Raw genomic sequence first — 25,659 nt, 5'->3', positions numbered from 1 at the left:
TCTATATATATGTGGTTTTATTTCCAGGCTCTCAATTCTGCTCTATTGGTCCGTATGTCTGTTTTTCTGCCAACACCATGCTATTTTGATTATTGTGGCTCTGCAGTATAATCTGAAGTCAGTTAGTGTGGTACCTCTGGCTTCATTCTTTTTTCTCAGGATTTCTTTGTCTATTTGGGTTTTTTTAATGGTTCCATACAAAGCTTGTAATTTTTTGTTCTATTTTGTTAAAAAAAAATGACATTGGGATTTTGATGGGAATTCCATTAAATTTCTATGTTGTTTTGGGCAATATGGCCATTTCAACTATGTTGATTCTTCCAATCCATGAATATGCAATATTTTTCCATTTCACTGTGTCTTTTTCAGTTTCTCTCAATAACGTTTTTAGTTTTCAGTACATAGGTCCTTCACATCCTTTGTTAAGTTTATTCCTAAGAATTTTATTTTTTGTGTTGCTATTGTAAAAGGAATTTTTTTTTAGTTCATTTTCCAAAATTTCACTGCTGGCATATAGGAAAGCAATAAACTTTTGTATATTGATTTTGTATCTGTGACTTAACTGTATTGGTTTATTGTTTCTAAGAGTTTTTTGGTGAAGTCTTTGGGGTTTTCTATATACTGGATCATGCCATCTGCAAAAAGTGATACCTTTACTTCTTCTTTCCTGATATAGATGTCTTTTATTTCTTACTCTTTCTTGATTATTCTGGCTAAAACTTCCGGAACTATGTTGAATAAGAGTGGAGAGAGTGGACAATTTTGTCTTGTTTCTGATTTTAGAGAAAAAGCGTTCATTTTTGCACCATTCAGTATATTAGCTGATGGTTTGTCATATATGGTCTTTATTATGTTGAGTGTTTAAAACATAAAGGGATGTTCTATTTTATCGAATGTCTTTTCTGTATCAAATTGATAGGATAATATGAATTTTGTTCTTTGTTTTGTTGATGTAGTGTATTACGGTGATCGATTTCCATATGTTGAACCATCCTTGTGCTCCTGGCATGAATCCCGTTTGATTGTGATGTATTATTTTTTAATGTGTTGTTGTATTCGTTTTACTAGTATTTTGTTTAGGATTTTTGCATCTGTATTTGTTAGAGATATTGGTCTGTAATTTTATTGTGTGTGTGTGTATGTGTGTGTATTGTCCTTGCCAGGTTTTGTTTGGTAGAGGGGTTATGTTGGCCTCGTAAAATGTGTTAGGGAGTATTACTTCTTCTTCTATATTTTGGAAGACTTTGAGAAGAATAGGTACCAAAATGTCTTTGAATGTTTGGTAGAATACACTAGTGTAGCTATCTGGTCTTGGACTTTTGTTTTCTGGGAGGTTTTTGATAGTTGTTTATATTTCCTTTCTCCTTATAAGTGAAAGTGTCCCTGATAAAGGATTGGATAAAGAAGATGTGGTACATATATACAATGGAATACTACTCAGCCATAAGAAATGATGACATAGTGGCATTTATGATAACATGGATGGAATTTGAGAACATTACTATAGTAAGTGAAATACGTAAATCAGAAAAAGTTAAGAACTGTATGATTTCACACATAGGTGGGATATAAAACTGAGACTCATGGACATAGATAAAAGTGAAGTGGTGACCAGGAGGAGGAGAATGTGGGATAGGGGAATGTGGGGGGAAGTGGGGGAAGGGTATAAGGAGGGACAAGTATACGGTGACAGAAAATGATTTGAGTTTGGGTGATGGGCACACAATGCAATCAACAGTTCAAATGCGATAGAAATAATTATCTGAAACTTGTGTATTCTTGTAGATCAATGTCACCTGTTAAAGTTAATTTTCTAAATAAAATTTTTAAATAAAGAAAAGAAAGAAAAAAGAAAAAGAGAAAAATAATAAAAGAAAAGAAATGAGAAGGAGAGTAAAAGAAAAGAGAAGAAAGAGAAAAGAAAAAAGAAAAAACCTAAATGCCTCTGATTATGGTTAAGTACAGATTCTAACTGGATGAAAAAGTCTGCAATAGTTACCAGTCTTAATTTATATATTTAATAAGGGCCTATAACTTCCAAGTAAAAGTTCATATTAAGAGGTAACACATTTCAACTTAACATAGGCAATAAGATGCCAATTGTGTTAAAAATAAACTGATAAAAGTAAAGTAAAAAACAAAAGTAATATACCAAAATATTAACAATATTGTGTCCTGAATATTCACATTGCGGATAACATTTACGATATTTCTATATTTTTCAATTTTCCATAATGATGAAACACTAATTTCATGGAGCCTCCCTGCCAACTGCTAATTCTTAATTCTGTATTTTAAAGGGGAGCAAAATAAATATTTTGCATATGCTACCTTAAATGAGGCTTCCTTTATTAGGTGACAAGTATAATTATTAACTCATCACAATTTCATTATTGACAATATCAGAACTATAAAAACAAAATATAGTATCAGATAATATAGACTAAACTTAACTTTTCTGAAAAACACTTAAGCATATATTATAAACTACAAAGCCAACACTTTTCAAAAGTATGGTTTGCAGAGTACATTGTTTTTATACTTAAATATCTGGAAAAAGTGAGTAAATGAATATTCAAGAAATATTTCAAAAATTTAATATATTTATCCTTTTTTACATAAAGTTTGTCATAACCCATCCTTGTGGGGAAAATATTTTCTACAATTAAATTTCTATCCTTTTATTTTATATCTGATGTACTTTACTTTAATAATCTAAATTTTAATATAATCATTTAAAAACTGCCCACCCAATAAATAAAATACTAAGCTGACTTAAAAAATTATATCTTATATTTTTTAAAGAAGGGTTACTGATAGAAATTATATCCATACTATTTATCAAAATTCAGTCTCAGACTCAAAATTTAAGTGAAACACACAGCAATCATATAATTTTACTTTCTAGTACTTATATATTTTTTAAAATATCATATTCTGATTTCTTAAACTTTTAGCTGTTTAAGTATAAATATTTGGCTTATGCACATCATTTAGATATTTCATATTACATACCAGTGGCTTGAACGAAACATGGTCGAATAATAGGTATTTTTTGTGGAGGCAGAGGAACTTTAGATAAGTGATATTCAGTGTAAATATCTGACGAGTCGAAGAAATTAATTCGAACTGGAACGTGAAATTGATAAGATGCCACCTAACAGACAAAAGTACATTACTTCTGTGACTATTTTGCTATAAAGATATGTGATAATATTTTATTATATATGTGAAATGTACAACTTGATGATTTGATACACACATATATATACACATAATGAAATAACACCACAATTAAGCTTATGATCATATCCATCTCACAGTCACCTTTTTGTCTTTTTTTTTTCACGATGAGAACACTTAAAATCGACCTTCTTAGCAAATTTCAAGTATAAAGTACAATATTGTTATCCACACTATCATATTACCAAGCAATCTTACTTCTGGGTATTCATCCTAACAAAAAGATGCCCACACTGTATTTATTACAACATTATACGTAATAGTCAAGATACGAAAATAAACTAAGTGTCCTTGAAAGGATAAATGGATAATGAAAATGTGGTATATACATGCAGTGAAATACTTTAAACTTTAAAAATAGAATAACATTCTGCCATTTGCAGCAACATGGATGGACCCGAAGGACATTATGCTAAGGGAAATAAACCAGGTACATAAAGACAATGTACGATCTCACTTACTAATGGAATCTAATACAGTCAAACCTATGGAAGCTGAAAGTAGAATGGCAGTTACCACGGGCTGCAGGGAGGGAGAAATGGGGAGATGCTGGTCAAGGCATGCAAAGCTTCAGTTATGCAAGATGTATATAAGTTCTGGAAAGCTATGGATTTAGTAAAATAACACTTAAAAAAAGTTTCATAAAGAAAATTATTTTGTGACACTGAAAGTCTATTTTTCATTATAAGACTTGGTTTCTTTTATTATATAAGTCCAAAATTAATTCCTAAAAATAAAAATAATAATATTTAAAAATAATTTCTATTAATTAAAAATGAACCAAAGACATAAATATAAAATCTAACTATATAAACCTGGTAGAAGAAATGTAGGAAAAGAATATTTGTGATTATTAGTTAGGATCAAAGATTTCTGGAATGCAATACAAAAAAAAATCATCTATGAAAGAAAAAATGATTAAATTGTACTTTAGCAAAATTAATATGTTTTCTTAAACATAATATTAAGAAAATAAAATTGGAAGCCAAACACACATTTCTGATCCCCCAAATCCAAGATATCTAAAGAACACACAAAGATCAATGAAAAACAAAGTACCTAATGAAAAACTAGGTAAAAGATTTGAAAAAACAACTTATAAAAGAAAATATACATATATTATCACATGAAAAGATGTTTCACATCATCAGACCATAGAGAAATACAAATTGAAATCAAAGGAGATGACACTTCATGCCGATCACAATGGCTTAAACAAAAATGACACACTGCAGGACATTTGGTCCCTTATAAAACATACAGTACATGGCAACATTTGGTCCACAATAAAAGGTCCCTGATATTTGTTCCTGTACAAAACATCTATGCTTAGAAAAAGTCTCTGGGTTGAAACAGCCTATAACACTTATTTTTATTTTTCATTTACAGAATTAACACATAAAAAATACTATTATGTTCTATTGTTCCAATAAATGGAACAATAGAACATAATAGTGTTGTAGCTGTACTGACAATTACAATAACTCTTCTTGCTTCGGTAGCCTAGGTGGTAAAGGCACATGACGTTAGAGGTAGGTGAGACAAAGTTTCAATCTTGAAGAAGAGCAGGATTTATATAAACTATGGACCAAAAGTTTCCATGGACGTTTTAGATAGGATCAAGTATCTGCTAATCAGATGATATTACCAAGTGCTAATAAAGATATGAGTACCTAATACATTTACACATTGCTGATGGAATGCAAAACTCTATAGTCATTTTGGAAAACAGTTTTCAAGTTTCTTAGAAAATTAAATATTTACTTAAAATAAGGCCCAGGATTCCCAAACCTAGGCATTTACCGAAGAGAAGTGAAAACTTATTCATAACAAAAGAAACCTGCATGTAAATGTTTATTGTGGCCCTATTAATAATTGTCAAAACATGAAAACAAAACTAATTCCCTTATAGTAAATGGATAAAAAAAAACTTTGGCAAATCCATACAAGATTATTCTTAACAGCAAAATGGACTGAACTACTGTTACACATAAATAATATGGATGAATTTCAAATGAGTTATTCTAAGTAAGAGACATCAGACTGAAAAGGCAGCATACCTTGAAAAGGCAATATACCTTATTAATTCATTTATATAATATACAAGTGAAAAGACAAAATTATACAAACAAAATAAGATCAGCGTTTGCCAAGAACCGGAGGTAGGGGACAAGTTGACTTACCAACAGGCACATGAAAAATTTAAAAAAAGGTGATTAAACTGTTCTTATTGATTTTCATATTTGCTATACAACTGCATAGTTCTGTCAATACTCATATAATAGACACAGAAGTTTACTGATTTTAAAAATAAATAAAATGAAAGTTCATTCCTTAGCTCTAATTTTTATACATCTGGATTCAAAATCTAAATCAGACTAATAATATAGGCAGCTAATCAGGATGAGTCATAGAAGAATGAATAGAAATTCATAACATCTTGACAATTATATAGTGCTAGCCCTCAGTTTTAAATGAAGTCTCTGTGATTAGCTTTGATAAAAACACAAATCTGCATTAAGGAGAAGAAATTGAGACAATTTTGATGTTCAAGGCTCACAACAAAATAAAAGGAGAGGGTAACGTCAGCCAAATGGTGGATATCCAGTTCCAAATGCGCATTCCTTCATACAAACAATGAAAGCAAGCATATGCTGTCAGGACCAACTTTGTTAGAACTATGAAAAATAGTCAAAGGCTTAGAGCAACCAAGCGAACACTTAAGAAAAAGACAACTTAAAAATAGTAGTAAAGCAATACCAGAAATAGCTTTCTGAGTTAGTATGCAGGTTAGTGTGGTCTTTGTCAGTCTCGAACATGGCATACTATGGCCAGGGCCAAAAAGTGCAGAAAGTGATGGTGAAGCCCATCAACCTCATCTTCAGATATTTGAAAAACAGATCTCAGATTCAGGTATGGCTTTATGAGCAAGTGAGTATGTGGATAGAGGGCTGTATCATTGGCTTTGATGAGTATATAAAAAACTTCATACTTGATGCAGAAGAGATTGATTCTAAAACAAAGTCAAGAAAACAACTGCCTGACTAGGTGATGGTGCAGTGGATAGAGCATTGGCCTGGGACGCTGAAGACCCAGGTTTGAAACCCCAAGGTCATTGGCTTGAGTGCAGGTTGATCCAGCTTCAGCCTGGGCTCAACAGCTTGAGCGTGGGGTCATAGACATGACCCCATGGTCACTAGCTAGAACCCAAGGCCACTGGCTCGGCTGGAGCTCCCCCCCAATCAAAGCACATATAATGAATGAACAAATAAGGTGCTGCAACTACCAGTTGATGCTTCTCACCTCACTCCCTTCCTCTCTGTACCTGTCTCTCTCTCTCGCACTAAAAAAAAATAACAGCTCTGGCCAGTTGGCTCAGTGGTAGAGCGTCGGCCTGGCGTGCGGAAGTCCCGGGTTCGATTCCCGGCCAGGGCACACAGGAGAGGCACCCATCTGCTTCTCCACCCCTCCCCCTCTCCTTCCTCTCTGTCTCTCTCTTCCCTTCCCGCAGCCGAGGCTCCACATTGGAGCAAAAGATGGCCCAGGTGCTGGGGATGGCTCCTTGGCCTCTGCTCCAGGCGCTAGAGTGGCTCTGGTTGCAACAGAGCGACGCCCCAGATGGGCAGAGCATCGCCCCATGGTGGGCGTGCCGGGTGGATCCCGGTCGGGCGCATGCGGGGGTCTGTCTGACTGCCTCTCCGTTTCCAGCTTCAGAAAAATACAAAAAAAAATTAAAAACAAAAAAACCCTGCATATGATCATGCTATGAAAGGAGATATTATTATTCTTCTCCAAAGTGTCTCCAACTAGAAATGACTCACGAAGCGAGAAATGGTTGAGAAGGCAGTAGAGTTTGTGGTTTTTAGTGGTCCTTTGTTTGAAGTATATCTTAGACATTTATTCATATGGATTTGATTACCTGTATGTTTTACGAGATGACAATAAATGCTGTGGGATTGTTTTTATTTATTTATTTTTTAAATAGTAGAAACGTTCTATGATATTTTTACTTGGTCTTGTGCCTCTCCGTTCCTGATTCAGTGGCAGGAAGACTTTGGAGTGATGGAAATATTTTAAAAGGAGACAGAGGGGGTAGTTATACCATATTATAAAGGCACAAAATGCCACTGAGTTGTTTTAAAATGGTTAATTTGATGTTCTGTAAGTTTTCCTTCAATAAATTATTCTTTAAAAACTTAAGGAAGGCTTGGCCTGTGGTGGCACAGTGGATAGAGTGTCAAAATGGAGCACTGAAGTCACGGGTTCAAACCATAGGCTTGCCTGATCAAGGCACATAAAACAAGCAATCAATGAACAACTCAAGTGATGCAACTGTGAGTTGAAACTTCTTATTTCCACCACCCTGCTCTCTCTGTAAAATCAATGAATAGAATCTTAAAAAAATTTTTTTAATTAAAAAAATGTTTCTTAAGTGAGAGGAGGGGAGATAGTGAGACAGAGTCCCACACGCACCCTGACTGGGATCTGTCAAGCAGCAACCCCCTTCCGGGGTGATGCTCAAATCAACCGAGCTATTCTCAGTACCTGAAGCTAACACTTGGACCAACTGAACTATTCTTAGTGCCCAGGGCTGATGCTCAAGCAAATCGAGCCACTGGCTGCAGGAGAAAAAAGGAGGAGAGAAGCAGGAGAGGGAGGAGGAGAGAAGCAGATAGTCACTTCTCTTGTGTGCCTTGACCTGAATTGAATCCGGGACATTTATATGCTGGGCTGAGATTCTTTCCACTGAGCCACTGGCCAGGGCCTAATTTAAAAAATTTTAAAGGAAGAAGTCAATCAGAGATTTCCAGAAATTCTTCAGGCACCCACAGTTTGATGATCTTAAAGTTCTACAGAAAATGTTCTCTAGTCTATCTTTGCAAAATGATTGAGAGAGTGTATTATATAAGATCACACATGAAATTATTCTATTTATTGAGCTTTAATAGCTTAACTATTCTTTCTTCCTAATATTCTCCTGCCTTTTAGATGGATGCCTCTGAAAGACAAACAGCTCACTTGAAAATTGAAATGTCCCACACCTTTGAATTCTAACTGATAGTTACCTCCCTCATCCTGAGCTCATCAATTAAAAGTTGAAGAACCGGGGGGAGGATGTGTTAGTAGGATCTGGAAGGGGCTCCAGTCCCAGATATCCATTTTGGAAACTGTAAATTTAATAAACTATGCAATTTATTAGAAATTTAACAAAATAATTGAAAATTCTTCTGAAGTAATGTCAGAAATAAAATATTTACATAGAAATTATTACTGTATTTGAAGTTAAATTATAAAATATAGAAATGGTCAAAAATCATTTTTTTAAAATTTTTTTAGAAAATTAAATTTAAAGGGGTGACCTTGATCAATAAGAATACATAGGTTTCAGGTAAACTTCTCTATAGCATTTGAATTGTTGGTTATGTTTTGTACTTATCACCCAAAGTCAAATCATTTTCTGTCACTGTATATTTGTCTCTTTACTCCCTTTCAAAATTCATTTTTAAGACTCATTAATTTTTTTTAGCTATGTGTTGATTTTTTATTAAAACCTAGCATTATTTCTGTTTAAAATAATTTTTAAAATATGAATCTTGCAACTGTTGCTCTTTGATTTCTTGGCAAGTTTCAGTAGGTGGGGAGGAGAAAAACAGGTAAGAATGGCAAATGTTTTAAATGCAGAAAAGGAGAATAACAAAACCACTGACATATCTAAGTTTCCAAGATAATGAAAACAAACACTAATGGTTTCAGAGGTATATATACTTAGAAAGCCAATGCTGACAATCTGAAAACTTTTAAATAAAGAGCTAATAAAAGGGTTACACTTACAGCTCCAGTCATGCATATTACCTCACCAGGTAAAACACCTGGGTTTTTAGTTTGCTTTTATTTAACTTTAGCTGGCTGCTATGGTCTGAAAGTGCCCCCCCCCAACATTTACACGTAAAAATTCTAAAACCACAAAGATGGTAGTATTAGGAAGCAATAAGGCCTTTAGGAGATGCTTAAGCCAGGAGTGTAGAGCAGTCATGAATGAAGTTAGTGCCTTATAAAAGAGATCCCACAGAGCTCAACCTCTTCTACCACGTGAGGACACAGCAAGAGGTCTGTGACACAGAGAAAGGCCCTATCTTACCATGATCCTGAACTTCTGGCCTCTGAACTGTAATAAATAAATTTCTGTTGTTTAAAAACGATCCATTCTGTGGTATTTTGTTTATAGCAGCCCACACAGATTAAGGCACTGGCCCTACCACTGCCAATTCCATCTCCTGTCACATAAAATTTTTTTTGTAAATAGTCTATTCTCATAACAGAATTATAAAAGCAGCAAAAGCACTGTAGCATGTTTTATTTTCGCAGATGTTTCATTTATTTTAACAAATTCAAGCAAGTAATTCATTCTCATGATAATCTATTTTGTAACGACACCAGCACACAGATGTCAAGGAGCAAATTGAATAAAGACATATTTTATGTACATATATACTACGTGCTTTCATATTTCAGCCTTTAAAATAAAAGACACAAAAGACTTTGCTTGACCTTATTTCCCCTGGGATCTCTTCTTGATGATCAGCAACTGGTTACATTTTGTCTCATTTCTATTTTTCCTCTTACCATTTGTTCTATCATATGTATTTTAACATATATATTTTAGGCTACTGTTTTATTTTTTTATTTTTTTCTTTATAATATAAACTCATATTTCAAAGTCAAATAATCTCTAAAAATATGTTTCTAAACCATCATCATCTGACTGTGATGGAGGGAGATGGGCTCCCAATGGAAGAAGCTGAGGGAGAGGAAGGGAGGAGGAGGAGGTCAATGGAAACATGGAAAGAAGAAACTGAAAGGCCAGGGTTATGGATGGACCCCCCCCCATATGGATACTGAAACCACTCAGAAAATGAGAGATGTGAAGTGAAGAATACACAATTAGCTTGGCTGGTAGCAATTTCCAGATATTATTATTCTGAGTCAGGGGATGTGGTAAACTCACACACTACAAAGTTCAAAGTAGCAGCCATTTTAACATATAAGATCAGCTAGAAAAATCAACCTAGGGTTCAATGCTTCTAGAAATGATTACATTGGCCTTGGCTGGTTGGCTCAGTGGTAGAGCGCTGACCTGGCATGTGAAAGTTCCAGCTTTGATTCCTGGTCAGGGCACAGAGGAGAAGTGAACATCTGCTTCTCCACCTCTTAACCTCACCGTCTCTTTCTCTGTCTCTCTCTCTCTTTCTCTCTCTCTTCCCTTGCTGTAGCCATGGCTCAATTGATTCAAGCACATTGGTCCTGGGCACTGAGGATGGCCATGTGGAGCCTCCATCTCAGGCACTAAAAATAGCTCGGTTGTGAGCAGCCACAGATGGGCAAAGCATCAGCTCCAGATGGGGGTTGCCAGGTGGATCCTGATTGGGGCGCATGCAGGTATCTTGTCTCTCTATCTCCCCTCTTCTCACAGGGAAAAAAAAAAAGATTATCTCTAGAGCCACACCCAGATCCACAGAAAGGTTATACAGAGATAGTCATGTTCATAATATGAAGAAACCACAAAGGAAAAAGAAGACTAAAAACAGCAAAGACTTATTTAAATGTGGGGATCCTAGTGGGTAAGAAGGAGGGAAAGAAAGCCTGCTGTGAGGGAGCTCAGAGTTAGTAGGGATGAGACTCTATTCACATGGGGCTGCACTTTAGGGATGACTGAGATAAAGAGCAAACATAATGGATTAACTTCTGAGTCATTGGTTATTGAATCTTGACTGTCATTGGTCCAAGTTCTGGGTCCCAAATTCAGGGATGATAGGAGTGGAAGATTGAAGTGATGATAGAGGTTTAACACAGAGCATGACTGTGGGCTTCATTCAAGAATGTCTGCTGCTATTGTTGATGCTGATGATGTTGGTAATTATCAAGATAATTAAATATGCCTGACCAGGCAGTGGCACAGGGGATGGAGCATCAGACTGGGACACAGAGGAAACAGATTCGAAATCCCAAGGTCATCAGCTGGAGTGCGGGCTCACCAGCTTGAGCGTGGAGTTGCTGGCCTGAGGGTGCGATCAGAGACATGAACCCAAAGTTGCTGGCTTGAGCCCAAAGGTCACTGGCTTGAAGCACAAGGTCACTGGCTTGCCCCCAAGGTCGCTGGTTTGAGCAAGGTGTTACTTGCTCTGCTGTAGCCCCCCATCAAGGCACATATGAGAAAGCAATCAATGAACAACTAAGGTGCCTCAATGAAGAATTGATGCTTCTCATCTCTCCCTTCATGTCTGTCTGTCTCTATCTATCCCTCTCTCTGTCTCTGTCACACAAAAAAAGAAGTGAATGTGCAGGGTTTCTCCCAGTTATTTAATTCACTCATGTAATAATTACTAACAACTTGATGTCTTCCAAAAATATATATTAATGCTACAAATATAATGTTGAATTATATATGTTTTTTCTCCACTGAATATTATGACTGATGGAATGCAGGTATTTAACTAGAAAATTTTAATTTATTCTACTCTGGTTTAAAATTTGTGTTAAATTAGTACTAGAAAGATATTCCCCAACATGGGCTTAAAACACTATATTGCTTCACAGAAAATCAGGAATAAGATAAGCCAAAAAAATAATTTGACCTTGTTTTGGAAATTATACACAATGTAATAAAAAGTTAGGTAAGAACTGTAACTATTAAAATAGAAGACACAATAATATTTGCAGTCTATAAGAGTATTCCCGAAAAATCTAAAACAAATTGAAAGATAATTAAAAGTAATTGAAGTTTAAAGTAAAATGCACAGTTTTACATCATTCTCAGTAACATTTATTTTCAATACATAAGAGCATAAAAATATATACAACTTAAACATTTATACTACCCTAAACAGCACAAAAAATTAGTTTAAAATATTTCAAAAATTTGCTGAGCAGAAGATGTGTTAATAAAATAAAAGGCATATCTTATTTCTGAACAGGAAGCTCAGTTGTGTATAGAAATTACTTCCCTCCAAATTTTGTATTAACTTAAGGAAATACAAATCAAAATACCCACAGAACGTTTAGCTATAAACTTGAGAAAATTATTTCAAAGTTTATCAGTAAAATGAAGCAGAAAAAATGGCCAATAATACCTTCAAAAGAAAAGAATAGAGGTTACTTATCCTACCAGAGTTAACAGAATTTCAATAGTACCAACCGAGCCAAATTATTAGCAAATAAATCATTACTGTTGCAGAGTGATTTGTTACACAAGAGTAATCAAAGAAATTCAATTTAAAATTCATCTTTCACTTATCAGATTAGGTGAACATTATATATGCATAGATATATAATGATGCAACCTCTCTACAAAGAAAGAAGACAAGAAAAATTTTACACTGTTACTGGTGGATAATGTAACTGCTATAACCTTTTTGGACAGCAATTTACAATACATATCAACAGCCTAAAATATGTGCAGTTTGACCCAACTATTCCACATCTAGGACAATATAATGAAAACATACAATGTGAAAGCAAATTTTTACCTACAAGAATGTTTCTTATGGTATAATTTATAAAAACAAAATATGCAAAAATTATAAGTGTACAAGAAGGATTAGTTAGGTAACTATATATATAGCATAGCCATAAAGTACAATATTCATCCCTAAAAGAATACTTTTGTATTCTGAATACTTAATGACACAAAAAGCAATTCATAATACTTTAATTGACACATGTAACAAAAATGTAGGTTAAAAATAGTTTATAAAGTATGATTTCATTACAATTACAACTGTAGAAATATAGGTAAACAGATAGAAGGAAGGGGAGTCAAACAGAGCTACCCCAAAATATAACCCAGGGGTCATTGTAAAGTATTATAATTTATTTTTTTATATTTTCTTTCTGCTTTTCTTAACTTCCCATCTAATTTTAGCCATCTACTTTAACAATGAGGAGGGCATTATCATTGATATGCAAGATTACAATATAACTTGATGCTGACAAAACTTGCAATTGGTTGGGTTATGTGAGAGTTAAGTATGCTTTGAAAGAATCTAGAACACCGCAAAAATTAAAAAGATAAACATCCTCTGAATCTCTTCAAATAATTTAATTAGCTTTTTGTTTAAATCAGAAAGACAAATGAGAGACTGTATTATTCAATAAATAATTGTAATATTTCATCAATATTTAGTGCACTTTAAAATCCTTGCTGAAATGGTTAAAAGAAAATCTAGAGAACATTTGTATTCTGACATCTGATAGCCTAAATTAGGCCAAAGAAAAATATTCATAAGAAGACTTTCAAAAGAAGCAAACATGTTCTCTCTCATCTTGAAAAACCTGCTAAAGAGTATCTACCTAAATATCACTGTTCATTAATATAGATAAATAATTTCTTTAAACCAAACCTATGGGAATTGAGTATTAGTATACATCTTAGCACATTTAATGTTGTATATAAGATATAAAAATTTAATTGTCTTTAATGTCATAAAAGTAGCCTTTGCTACCTCATCCTTTATGCTTGTCTAAAACTAGAACATACACAAGAGTGAACTCTGTAGACAATATCATTCCATGGGAATCACATGTGCACAACGCCCACAGAACAGATCCCAGCTAACGTATTGTACTTAAGAAGGCAAAACTAATTCCTAGCATTTTCTTAAATCTCAAAATGTCCTCAAATTTTCTTTACTTTTTCTTCCTGAAAGGTAAATAGCTATCACTCTCCTAACATAAAATTTCAATTTCAGTAGACTCTGTAATTTAGTACCATTATTAAAAGTGAATTATTAAAAATAGCACTTAATATTCAAATCCTTTTTTTGAGTTATTATTTTCACTTAGTTCATTCTGTTCTAGATCTATTGGATACAAGGCATCATGCTACTTAAGTTGGAATACAAAAAAAAGTTTGAGGCCCTGGCCGGTTGGCTCAGCGGTAGAGTGTCGGCCTGGCGTGCAGGAGTCCCAGGTTCGATTCCCGGCCAGGGCACACAGGAGAGGCGCCCATCTGCTTCTCCACCCCTCCCCCTCTCCTTCCTCTCTGTCTCTCTCTTCCCCTCCCGCAGCCAAGGCTCCATTGGAGCAAAGATGGCCCGGGCGCTGGGGATGGCTCTGTGGCCTCTGCCTCAGGCGCTAGAGTGGCTCTGGATGAGACAGAGAGACGCCCCGGAGGGGCGGAGTATCGCCCCCTGGTGGGCATGCCGGGTGGATCCCAGTCGGGCGCATGCGGGAGTTTGTCTGCCTCCCCGTTTCCAGCTTCGGAAAAAAGAAAAAAAAAAGTTTGACATAGTTTTATATCCTAATTGCTATAAATAAGCTTGATTCTTGTTTGGGAAGATACCAACACACCTCAACATATCACGTAGAGAGAAGCTCTCTCCTTGGCACTTCTGCTGCAGAAACTCTGAAGCAAAAATATATCAGAGATATCCCCTGAAGTTTTGCCAGTGGTACTCTTTTCCCCTGGGCACATTCTAGGGAAGATGTTTTCTTTGATTCTTTGTTTGCTATTGTTGTGGTGGTTTTTAAATCATTAAACATCAAGGAACACTATTAAAAAAAGTATCAGAGCCACCTCTCCTAAATCTTCACAGCAAATCTATAGTAATTTCAATTAGTGATTCAAAGAGCATTTAGCATACCCCACTTAAGTATAACTACAAAGGACACACTGGCTCAAATGTAAGTGATTATAGAATTAGCCTCAACTTCCCTCTCCTTCATACATGTCATATCTTGAATTTTCTAGACAGCATAACTGGGACAACAGGACTATAGGTTCCTTGTGCGTGCCCTGAGCACCACTTGAGACACTGTAAGTACAAGCCAGACACCTCTAACAATCATTTTCCTGAATCCAAGGGTAAATCCAGGCATGCTCACAAGTGAGAAAAAGACCCACTACAAAAAGAACTTAGGTGATCTTTGATAGCTTCTTGGTTATAATTATCTATAACTCCACCACTCTCCAGTAATATCAGTAATGGAAAATTGAACTTACTTCTCTGGGAGAAAATATTATGCCGCATTCCATGGATGTGTGCTCTTCTAACTCTAAAAAATACACATCAGGACGTTCGGGATCTGTGTGTTTCACTATAAGACAGGAAAAAGTACATGTAAAAGAAGCCAGAAACATACAGTTAACACCATTGTTAAATGTAAAAATGAAACACTGAGAAATCTCACCAATGTGTTAACAATCAAAAAGTAGCAGCTAAAATATCTGTGCAGGGCTGTGTAAGGTTGCTGGGTTACAGGATCACTCTAAATGCCAAAATTCTAGTCCGCAAACCTGATATCCAAACACGGAGCTATTGATAATATGCATGCAATCAGCAAAACAAACAGTAAACCCAGCTTTTAAATCCTGCAAAGCTCGAGAAGCACATCACAATCCTATTCAGATGAATGTAGAAAGGAATAAAGGGTATGATTATGTGACTGACTACTCAGGTCTGAGAACATTGGGAGATGCCTTTTCCAGTGAAGACAGAGCAGGGAACACTCTGACCTCCTCTGATGCCTTGCAGGGGTCCCCAAACTTTTTACACAGGGGGCCAGTTCACTGTCCCTCAGACCATTGGAGGGCTCCCACATACAGTGCTCCTCTCACTGACCACCAATGAGAGAGTTGCCCCTTCTGGAAGTGCGGCAGGAGCTGGATAAATGGCCTTATGGGGCCAAATTGCGGCCCGCGGGCCGTAGTTTGGGGACGCCTGCAAAGAGTCCGCAAAGAAGAGAAACACAATTTTATACAAGAACACTCTTGACAAAATAGTACAAAAGCACTGGGTGAATATACAGACACAGTTGCTCAACAATAATGCAAAATTCAGGTTCAAAAAGTGTAACCATTGAAATTAACTTCTAACAATTTCCTGAAAGATCACGTTAAGAGTAGAACCGCTGTCCTCATCTAAACAATTTTAAATTCTTTTTTCTCCCTAAAATTTTCAGGTCATGCCAAGAAATAATAATTTCGATTATCCCTGTTTAGAAATGACCTTTAATAACTTATTCCACCCTCATTCATCCTACTCAGTTTTACTCATCTTGATAATGCAAAGGTCATTAAAGTTTATATTAATACAAATATTGTCAGTGATGGAAAAAGATGCACGTGTTGCAGAGCAAAGAATATCCACCTAGAACAGATGTAGGTCTAGAACATAGAAGACCTAACAAAAATGGATAAATAAATCAATATTCATAAATATATTTGGAATATAGACTGCCCACAAAAATTAGGGGATATTTCAAAATGAATATGAAGCTATAAAATATCCCCTAATTTTCGTGAGCAGTGTATATAAACATGTAGTTCGTGAAATGCAATAATCTAAGATAGCTTCAGTAAGTATTTGAGTGTTTATAATGTACACACACTATCCTGGACAACTCTAATAGCAAACAAAAAGTACAGATGTAGCCCTTAACCCCATGCAGCTCACAGTGGACGAGGGGAGACAAACAGGTACACAGCCCTTTCTGACACAAGGCGGCAATTGGTTAGTGCTATAATAAAACTTAAACAATGTCCTGAAAATACGGAAAAAAATTTAAAAACAATTCCAAACAACTGGACGGGGTAGAGGATGGGATTAATGACTCACAGGACAGAGAAGGCTGAAGCTTATTTTAAAAAGAAGGTAAGATCTCAGGCAGCAAAGAAAGAAGAGGAACCACCCTAGAAGGGAAGCCCAGTGCCACTGGGAGGACATGCAAGACGGAGTCTGGTGGCGGCAGAGAGCTGATGGAGCCTGTGATGGATGAGGTGGCTAGAAAGACAAAGTGGAGTCAGACCTAAATGAATCTCACCCTTTCCTGTCCTCCAAGTCACTTTATCAATTAACCATGAAGCCATCATGTGAAAAACCAAGTCGAATTAGCCAACAAAGAGCATTTAAGTGTTCAAATACTTATAGTAGTAGGATACATTTTCAGGCCATTTTAAATACAGACTTTATTACAAATTGATATTCATTACTGAGGTCAGCTTACATACTTCCAATACTGTATCAGCAGCAGGCATCTGAAGAACAATGTTATTGGCAGTAGAGGATCAGGAAAGATTTTTAAGAAGAGATGTGATAAGATCTCTGTTTTAGGAGACCACTCTCGAATAAGTATGAAGAGAAAGGCATAGGGGCAGAGAGAGCATTTGAAAAGTGATGCAATGGCTTAGAGGGGACGCTTGAGCTAGGGCTAAGGCAGAATTGAGGAAAGAAAGGCACTTTGCAAAGTAGTTCTGCAGAACAACCAAGAACTCTCTGTGATCCACTGAACAAGGTGCATGAAAGTATACAGACCAGTCAGTGACAGCAAAGTGTTAAAACCACGAAAGTTTCAACGTTCAGACTTTTTTGAAAAATGAATATAGATTTCATAGTTATTTCAGATTGCCTACTGTTATTATTTCTGGGCTATTCCACAATCTCCTCAAACACAGTATGTTTGCCTAAACCTGCTCTTCCTGCACTATATCACTATGAATTGTACCTCTCTAGTCATCCACCTTTCAGTGTCAAAAACCAGTAGTGATTGGAGACTTCCTCCTCTTCCCTACTATCTATGTCCACTCAGTAACCAAGGCAGAGCCTGTCTAAATCATCAGTACCTTTGTACTCTCCACCTTCCCATCGCTATCACGACCTGAGTTTAGGCTCTCATCACATTTCACGTGTATGACCACAACACCCAACTGATCTCCCCGTCTCTGGTCTTTCCCTTCCCACACCTCCCTTTCCCCACCGAAAAGGAAAATTAATAGGGTGTGAGCCTAACCACACCATTGGCTAGAGATAAGTCTTTAAATGGAGCAGCCTAACATCTAAGGTAACAGTCCAGAAAAGACCCTTAGTAACCTGGGTCTCACCTGCCCCTCCATTTTGCCCCCTTAATGCTCTAGATAACCTGTACTACCTTCTATACTGACTCATTTCTAGGCTTTTAATTGCATTCTTTCACATATCCCCTTTTCTTGTGAATCTCCTCCAAGACACAAACTATGCATCAAATTCTCCAAAATATCTTTTCTTATTGCTGTTTTCTGGCTACTTTTCCCTAGCATATGCTCCCTTAGCACTATGTACTGATCTTATAGCATCACCATGTTATATGACAATAATCCAATTCTTTATCCTCCCCACCTACTGTTAGGGGCAGTCTCCATTTGTCATGTAGATCTAACAGTCATCTTTCTCTGCTCTGTTCTGCTCTTCTGCTCTGTCCTGACCTCGACAGGCTGATTCAGCTAGTTCCCCTTGCTCCTCTGCCTCTGCTTTGGTTCAACCACAGGGAGACATTGGCAGGATTGGAGAGACTATGTCTTTGCTGCTTTGGCTACAGTTCTGGCAAGCGCTGCATTCCTTTGGAGCTACAGCTCTTAAAGCTGACCATAGTTTCAACATTCACAGGGCTCCAACAATATCTTGCCTCCTCTTGCTCCTTCAGGCAAAAAGGGAGTAGCAGCTTCCATCCCTTGTTGGTTTCTTTCAACCAGGCTACCATCACCATAGATACTTCCCTCATTATACCCTCATCATTTAAACCCTTTTAGTGAATTATCTGTTTACTGCTGAGACCGTGACTAATAAACTTACTGTTCACTTCCTGAGAAAATGTAGGATATCTTAAAAATGTAGTCATCTAGCCTATTATTGGTATTCAACAAATATTTATTGAAGAAGAAATGACTAAACCAATGCTCAACAGACTTCTTAAATAAGGCTCAGGTTGTAAATATTTTAGGTTCTGCAAGACACATGGTTTCTGTCATAACTCTTCAACTCTGCAATTATAGCAGACATGCAACCATAACAAATACAAATGAGTGTGTCTGTGTTCTAATAAAACTTTTTTACAAAAACAGGTATCAGGCCAGATTTAACCCCCAGGCCTTAAGGTGCCAACCTCTAGAGTAAACATATGAAATGCAGTTATAAAAATGCATATTTTTTGTGGCACAGTGGATCAAGCATCGACCTGGAAAACTGAGGCCCCTGGTTCGAAACCCTGGACTTGCCCAGTCAAAGCACATATGGGAGTTGATGCTTCCTGCCCCTCCCCCTTCTCTCTCTGTCTCTCTCTCCTCTAAAATGAATAAATTAAAAAAACATTGCATATTTTTTAAAACTTAATTTATCATAAAAATACCTAATATCTGAGTAAACATACAGAACAACCTAAAAAAGAAAAAGAATTCATGAGCAATTAAAACTAGAAATTAATTTTGTGTTCACTTATAGTATACACTTATATGTAGCATATGTAACATACTATATTATTGCAATAAATAAAATAAGCATAGTTACATGTCATGCATTACAAAAGTATTATATTAATATGGATATATTTCTAGAAATAAAACCATGATGGGTTACAAAATATAAGAAAAATATGCATTGAATCATAAAAAATAGTTAAGAATAATTTCCCTCGACTTTCAATATTTTTAACATTATAATTTCGAGCAGCTTAAAACTGTCTTACTTTTATAATAATATCATTATAGTATAAAATATATACCTGATGTGTCTTTAAAATCCATCGAAAAATACTGACGGTTTTCCAGATTAAATTCCACTCTCACACGTGCTATACCTTTGTTTTTTACTAAAAATGGAAAAGTCTGAGTACCATTAATATAGGTGCCACCGAAGTTAAACAGGTCCTAAAATTTAAAAAAAAAGAATAATTAGAAAGTAGTGTAATAGTTTATGAGAATAATGTAAACTAAAAATGATACTATAAGAGAGATCTTAAAAGTTCTCATTATAAGAAAAAAATGTAACTATGACTGGTGACAGACGTTAATGAGACAGTGGTAATCATTTTGCAATATATACAAATACATATTGTACACTTGAAACTAACATAATGTTGTATGTCAACTATACCTCAATGAAAAATTGTACAGTTATGCTTACCAGAAACATTAACTAGAGTACTCTATAAAAATGAGTCACATTTTCCTTCCTCCCACTTCCCACATGTAATCAGTTACCAAATCCCATTCATCCTTCCTCCTCCTTCACTTCTTATCTTTACTGTAATTCTATGAAGTCAGTAACTCATCACTGTTCATTTCTAGATTCTGACCTCCAGTTCTCCCCGCCAAAACTAAGTCACAATTAAACTCATTGAAAATCTGACCACATTGTTTCATGTTTTAAAATCTGATGATTCTCTTCCATATACAGGAGAATGTACAAGCTCACTACCAGGGCCCACAAAGTTCACCATGACTTTCCCCAACCTTATCGTCCAGCCTCACCTAGCTTCATTCTCACCCACTCAATTTATATTTCAGCAAGCTCTATGACTTATCAATTCCTTTTTTAAAAAATTTATTTAGAAAATTAAATTTAACAGGGTGCCATTGATCAATAAGAGTATGTAGGTTTCAGGTAAATATCTCTATAGCATTTGAACTGTTGATTGTGTTGTGTGCCCTTAACCAAAAGTCAAATCATTTTCCGTCACCATATATCTGTCCCTCTTCTCTTTTTTCACTTAAAATATCAATCTAGTTGTACAGGGTGAAATGTGTAAAATCCTAAATGGATAATGAAAGTTTGATGCCTTTCTATGCAAAAAAAATAATTCTTCTTATCCCATTCTGTCCCAGTCCATTTGCTCACTGGGATAAAATTTCCTAATTGTTACTAAGATACACAATCAATGCCACACACATATTACATATATAATATTTCTGACAGTACCTAGTGAAACTAGAATAGTGTTTTAAAGGCAGCTAGGCAGCTGTGTTTAAAATCCAACATAATTAGGAAATATTAATAAATATTTATCAATGTAAAGTCCTGTAAATTACTTAGTTGGACTATATCATGAAAGCCTGCCACAAATTATTTTAGGATGTGGAAATAAAGTAGTAAAAGTCTCCATGCATGTGCAGTATTGTACAAGGAGGGACACCACAGCATTGGGAAAAGTATTCGGATACTACAGGGTTTAATCTCTGAGCGTTACCATAGTCTTGAACAAGCTAGCTTAATATCTGTCAGTCTATGTGGATTTATAATGCTTTCCACACTGAAAGAAATAAAGTTAAGAAACTTATAACTTAAAGTCACACCCTAGAATTATGGTGATGCCATTAAAGTGCAGATGAGTAGTAGTAAGCCCTACCTGAGGCAACCAGCAGCCTCATTAATTTCTGCTCAATTTAGTTAAGCACCAAAGTGGTGCTAGGTGCTGGGGTACTGTTGAAGGAGAAAAAGAAAAGTGCGTGTATACTGAAAATAATGTGGCAATCGCCAGAATGAAGATATTCCCAGAGTTGAAGATGTTTGTAACATGTTATAAGTGTCACAACAGAGGGCATATGGGTCTGTTTTGAAGGATCAGGATAAGTTTCTCTGGGTAGATAAACCAGATATAATTCCTGAAAGGCTGGCCAAAAAGAAAAAAAAAAACTTTGTGTGTGTGTACTCTATAAATTATAAAACAAAATTTTATCAGGGTGCAGAGAAAAAAATAAGTATAATTGTAATTCAGAAAATGCAAATTGAAACCACAGTGAGATGTCATTTTATATCCCATAGATTGGCAAACAGTAAGTCTTACAACACAATGTATAGAGCAATGGAATGTGGATCAATAGAAACTCAAAAATAAAATATGGAAATGATCTTGTGAAGTCAAACTTGCACATACTCAATGTCTCAGCAACTCCACTCCAAAAGAAACTCTTGCCTAAGTATCTCAGAAAGAATGGATATGAATATTCATAGGTATCATCTTTGTAATAACAAAAAAATAGAAATACCTAATTTATGGACAATGGAATGAGTCTACAAATTATTAGTATGTCTACACAATAGACTATAAAACAGCAATGATAATGAACAAAATAGCTATACACAACTAAGATAAAGTTTGTAAACACAATATTTAATTAAAAACAACACACCAAAGACTGTATGTACATCTTTGTTATAAAGCTCGCAAATGAACAAACTAAACAATGAATGATGAAGGAATTCATACACTTGTGGTAACCCAATCAGAAAACATAAAGCGATAATAATCAGAAAATTGAGGAAAAGGTTATCTCTTAAAAGGGGTGGGATCATGATGAAGCCTACAGAGGATTTCATGGTACTGGTAGTGTTCTGATACTTAAGTTCAGAGTGAGTTCTTAAACCTTCACTTAATATTCTGTTTCATTATTTATTTACATCACATATATTCATTTGTGTCAAATTACTACATAATAACAATTTTAAACACAAATGGACTGACTTATTTCATATAGCAAATAAAAATCACCACGTTCATAAAATGAATACACATATAGGTCACACACTCACCGGTGTAATTTCGACTTCGGGAAATTCACTGATCCCACCAATCCTAAGGTCTATGGTCTCAGCATGATACACATCAACCTAATATTTAGGAAAAATATAAACTCTGTAGAAACCACATTACAATATACTCATATACTGCTGAAGAGTTACCTAGCATTTTTGTAACATTTTATAATTTAAATAATCATATCATATTATAAATGTCACAAGATTTAGTCTGGCAGTTGTCATCACATTTCGTATTATGCAGAATTGATGTTCCTAAAAGGAGTGAGTGTTCAACTCTTAATTACCTTCAACACAAATGGGACCAGCTGACAGCCTGTTAATTTGACTGCAGAATTCTACCGGTTAGAACTGACATAAGTGTCTCAAACTCTCTGTGGCCCTTTTGTATTTACCTAATTTCAATGGATTATTAAAATTAAATCAAACAGGAAATGAGTACATACGTACTTCTTTCCATAGAAAGACACTGATATCCACAATGACTATAATGAGAACAGCTAAAAATTGCTGAGTATATGGGCCAAATATGGAGCTAAATACATTATCTCCTTTTTAATCCTCAGTATTCTGTGAAGTTACTACTATTAATACCCTAATTTCCAAGAGAGGAAAACTAAGGCGAAGAGATTTGTCTTTTTCTTGAGGTTACAAAACTTAAAAGCAGCAGCAGTGAAACTTGAACCGAGGACTATCTGAACACTCAATTGTTTCCAGGAAAATTAAGACAGTGAAACAAGAATTTAGTTGTGCCTGATCTGTGGTGATGCAGTGCATAAAGTGTCAACCTGGAATGCTGAGGTCGCCATTTTGAAAGACCGGGCTTGCCCAGTCAAGGCACATATGAGATGCAACTATTACCAATCTCCTTTCTCTCTTTTCCTCTCTCTCCCTCCTCTCTTTAAAATCAATTTAAAAAATGAATTTAGTTGTATAATTCTTTATTTGACTTTGCATCCTAGAGTCTTTGACAGAGACTATATTGAATGAACGAATGAACAAATTACATTGCATTACACTATTAAAAAGGTAAGCTGTATAAAAATAGCATACTCCTCTAAAATACAGTAAAAATGAATCTTTTAGCAAAATCTGTACTTTAGTGGCCATATTTTATTTTTTCAGAATACTATGTGAAAGAACTTCTGCCCAAATCTCAGACCATATACAATATATAATTTATAAAATATTTTTCAATACATATTTCCCCATATAGAAGAATAGGTTATTTATTTTGGGCCAGTCAAATTGGTGTTTGTTACATTAAGCTACATATTATTTTTAAATTGTTATGGAAACTAAAGGATAAAATGAGGGATATATCGAAAGCTATTCATTTTGATCTGAGAGCCTACATATTATTTTTCAATGTAAGTAAATGTACACAGTTGAGCATCAAATTGAAGAACAAGAGTATTCTACTTCATGATTCTATAATACATAAAATTTATTACAGACTGGTCTTACTTGTTTGTTTCATTAATTCTGTTTAATGAACACAGAGAAGTCCCTAAAATCAAGGTAATATCTTTTCATTTATATAATTTCCAGAACATAAAATAGCAAAACATTTGATGTGCGCTATAAAATATAGGTATTAACATCATATAGAATTTGTCTATAATTTATATAGTCACTAAGCTATTCAGAATTAGCAATCTAAAATTGGTTGTTTTTCCCTAAGTTACCTAATTAATGCCATGAAAAAAAAAATCCTTTAGTCTGTGACTAGTGAGGGTTTGTCACAAGTTAGAGATGCCAAATATAATTCAGATTTCACGTGAAAAATGCCTTATATTGATGAAAGGTATTCATTTCAATTTAGTAAAAATGTCCATTACCAACTTTTACCAAAAATATTTTCTACAAATCCTCTGTCAAATTCTGTTAACCATTTTTATAATAGATAATATAGGTAAGCTTGCATTTCTTTTAGATTGCTAAAATCTGCATTTCGTTAGAGCTAACTCAATTACTAGAAAAATAATAGAGATTTTAAAAATATATTCTTTAATGTCATAGCATTAAAACTTATTTTTATTAGAAAAAATCAAATAAGTATTCTAAAAACAGACATGTTTACATTTTATATTATTATACTTCCCATTACAAATACCTTAAACAACCAAACAAAATCACATAGACAGGTATATGGTGCAGGACACACATATATAAACATACCTTTGCTACTGTTTCAAATTTATCTGCTATGGTAGGTGTACAGCAGATATTGAGAACAAATTGCCCCCCTAATGGAATTACTCCTTCTGATGGAATAATATTAATTATTGGCAAAAGACTCTTCTGACAAACCTGTAATTGAAAATTTGCAGAAATGCTACATTATCTTTTCTTTTTAAAATTTTAAGTATAGTTAGCATATAATCTTGTATTTGTTATATTAGTTTCGTACGTACAACATAGTGATTAAACATTTTTATACCTTACAATGTGATCACTCCATTAATTCAAGTACACATTTGTCACATGCAAACTTATCACAATATTATTTACTACATTCACCATCTTCATTTTACTCATCCCCTCCTTTCTGATAAACATCACCTTGGCCTCTATTTCTATGTCTTTGTTTCTATTTTGTTTGTTCATTATCCTTTAAAGTTACTGTTCCAAAACTTCAATAGAAAAGTTTTCAAACTACTACCTAAAGGACCCCTCGCCAGGCACAAGATAATTCTTTAATAAATTTTCAAACACCAGATGCACGTATAGTTTGAACTTCAACAATGATTTGGACCCCTAACCCAGCAAACAGAACATTCAATAGTGGCATCTGACAATTCAAATAGAAAGCTGAAGTTTATTGTCTAAAGTGTTTTCAATACTGTATAAAACTTATAAGGATGAAATATATCTCTTAGAGAAGATGTCAAAGTTTTAGATACTATATCGGTAGTTTGGTTTTTCCCTGATCATGAAAACTGAAAGCAAAGTTAGTGGGGAGGCAAGATGATAAAGTAATCATCTCTTCTTTATTATTTCCTTGATAGCCTAATGTCTAAGGTACTATGTTGACATTCAAAAAAGAAACTTACCCAAGGGTTTATGGTGAGAT

The 25,659-nt window shown here is 34.9% G+C and overlaps 1 protein-coding gene across 1 annotated transcript in view; it reads right to left on the bottom strand.

Annotated features, from left to right (window-relative positions):
* Positions 1–25,659, bottom strand: part of CFAP47 (cilia and flagella associated protein 47) — a 390,193-nt gene that overhangs the window by 296,730 nt on the left and 67,804 nt on the right. Inside the window, exons 19-22 of the mRNA XM_066357757.1 lie at positions 24,765–24,896; positions 22,578–22,655; positions 19,771–19,915; positions 16,695–16,782 (exon numbers count right to left, since the gene is read on the bottom strand). Coding sequence (XP_066213854.1) covers positions 16,695–16,782; positions 19,771–19,915; positions 22,578–22,655; positions 24,765–24,896 — 443 coding nt within the window. The remainder of the gene's footprint in view (positions 1–16,694; positions 16,783–19,770; positions 19,916–22,577; positions 22,656–24,764; positions 24,897–25,659) is intronic.

Source organism: Saccopteryx leptura, chromosome X (assembly GCF_036850995.1).
Source record: "Saccopteryx leptura isolate mSacLep1 chromosome X, mSacLep1_pri_phased_curated, whole genome shotgun sequence".
NCBI lineage: Eukaryota > Metazoa > Chordata > Mammalia > Chiroptera > Emballonuridae > Saccopteryx > Saccopteryx leptura.
The sequence above is the reverse complement of the archived record's forward strand: the minus strand, read 5'-3'. Positions and strand labels throughout refer to the sequence as shown.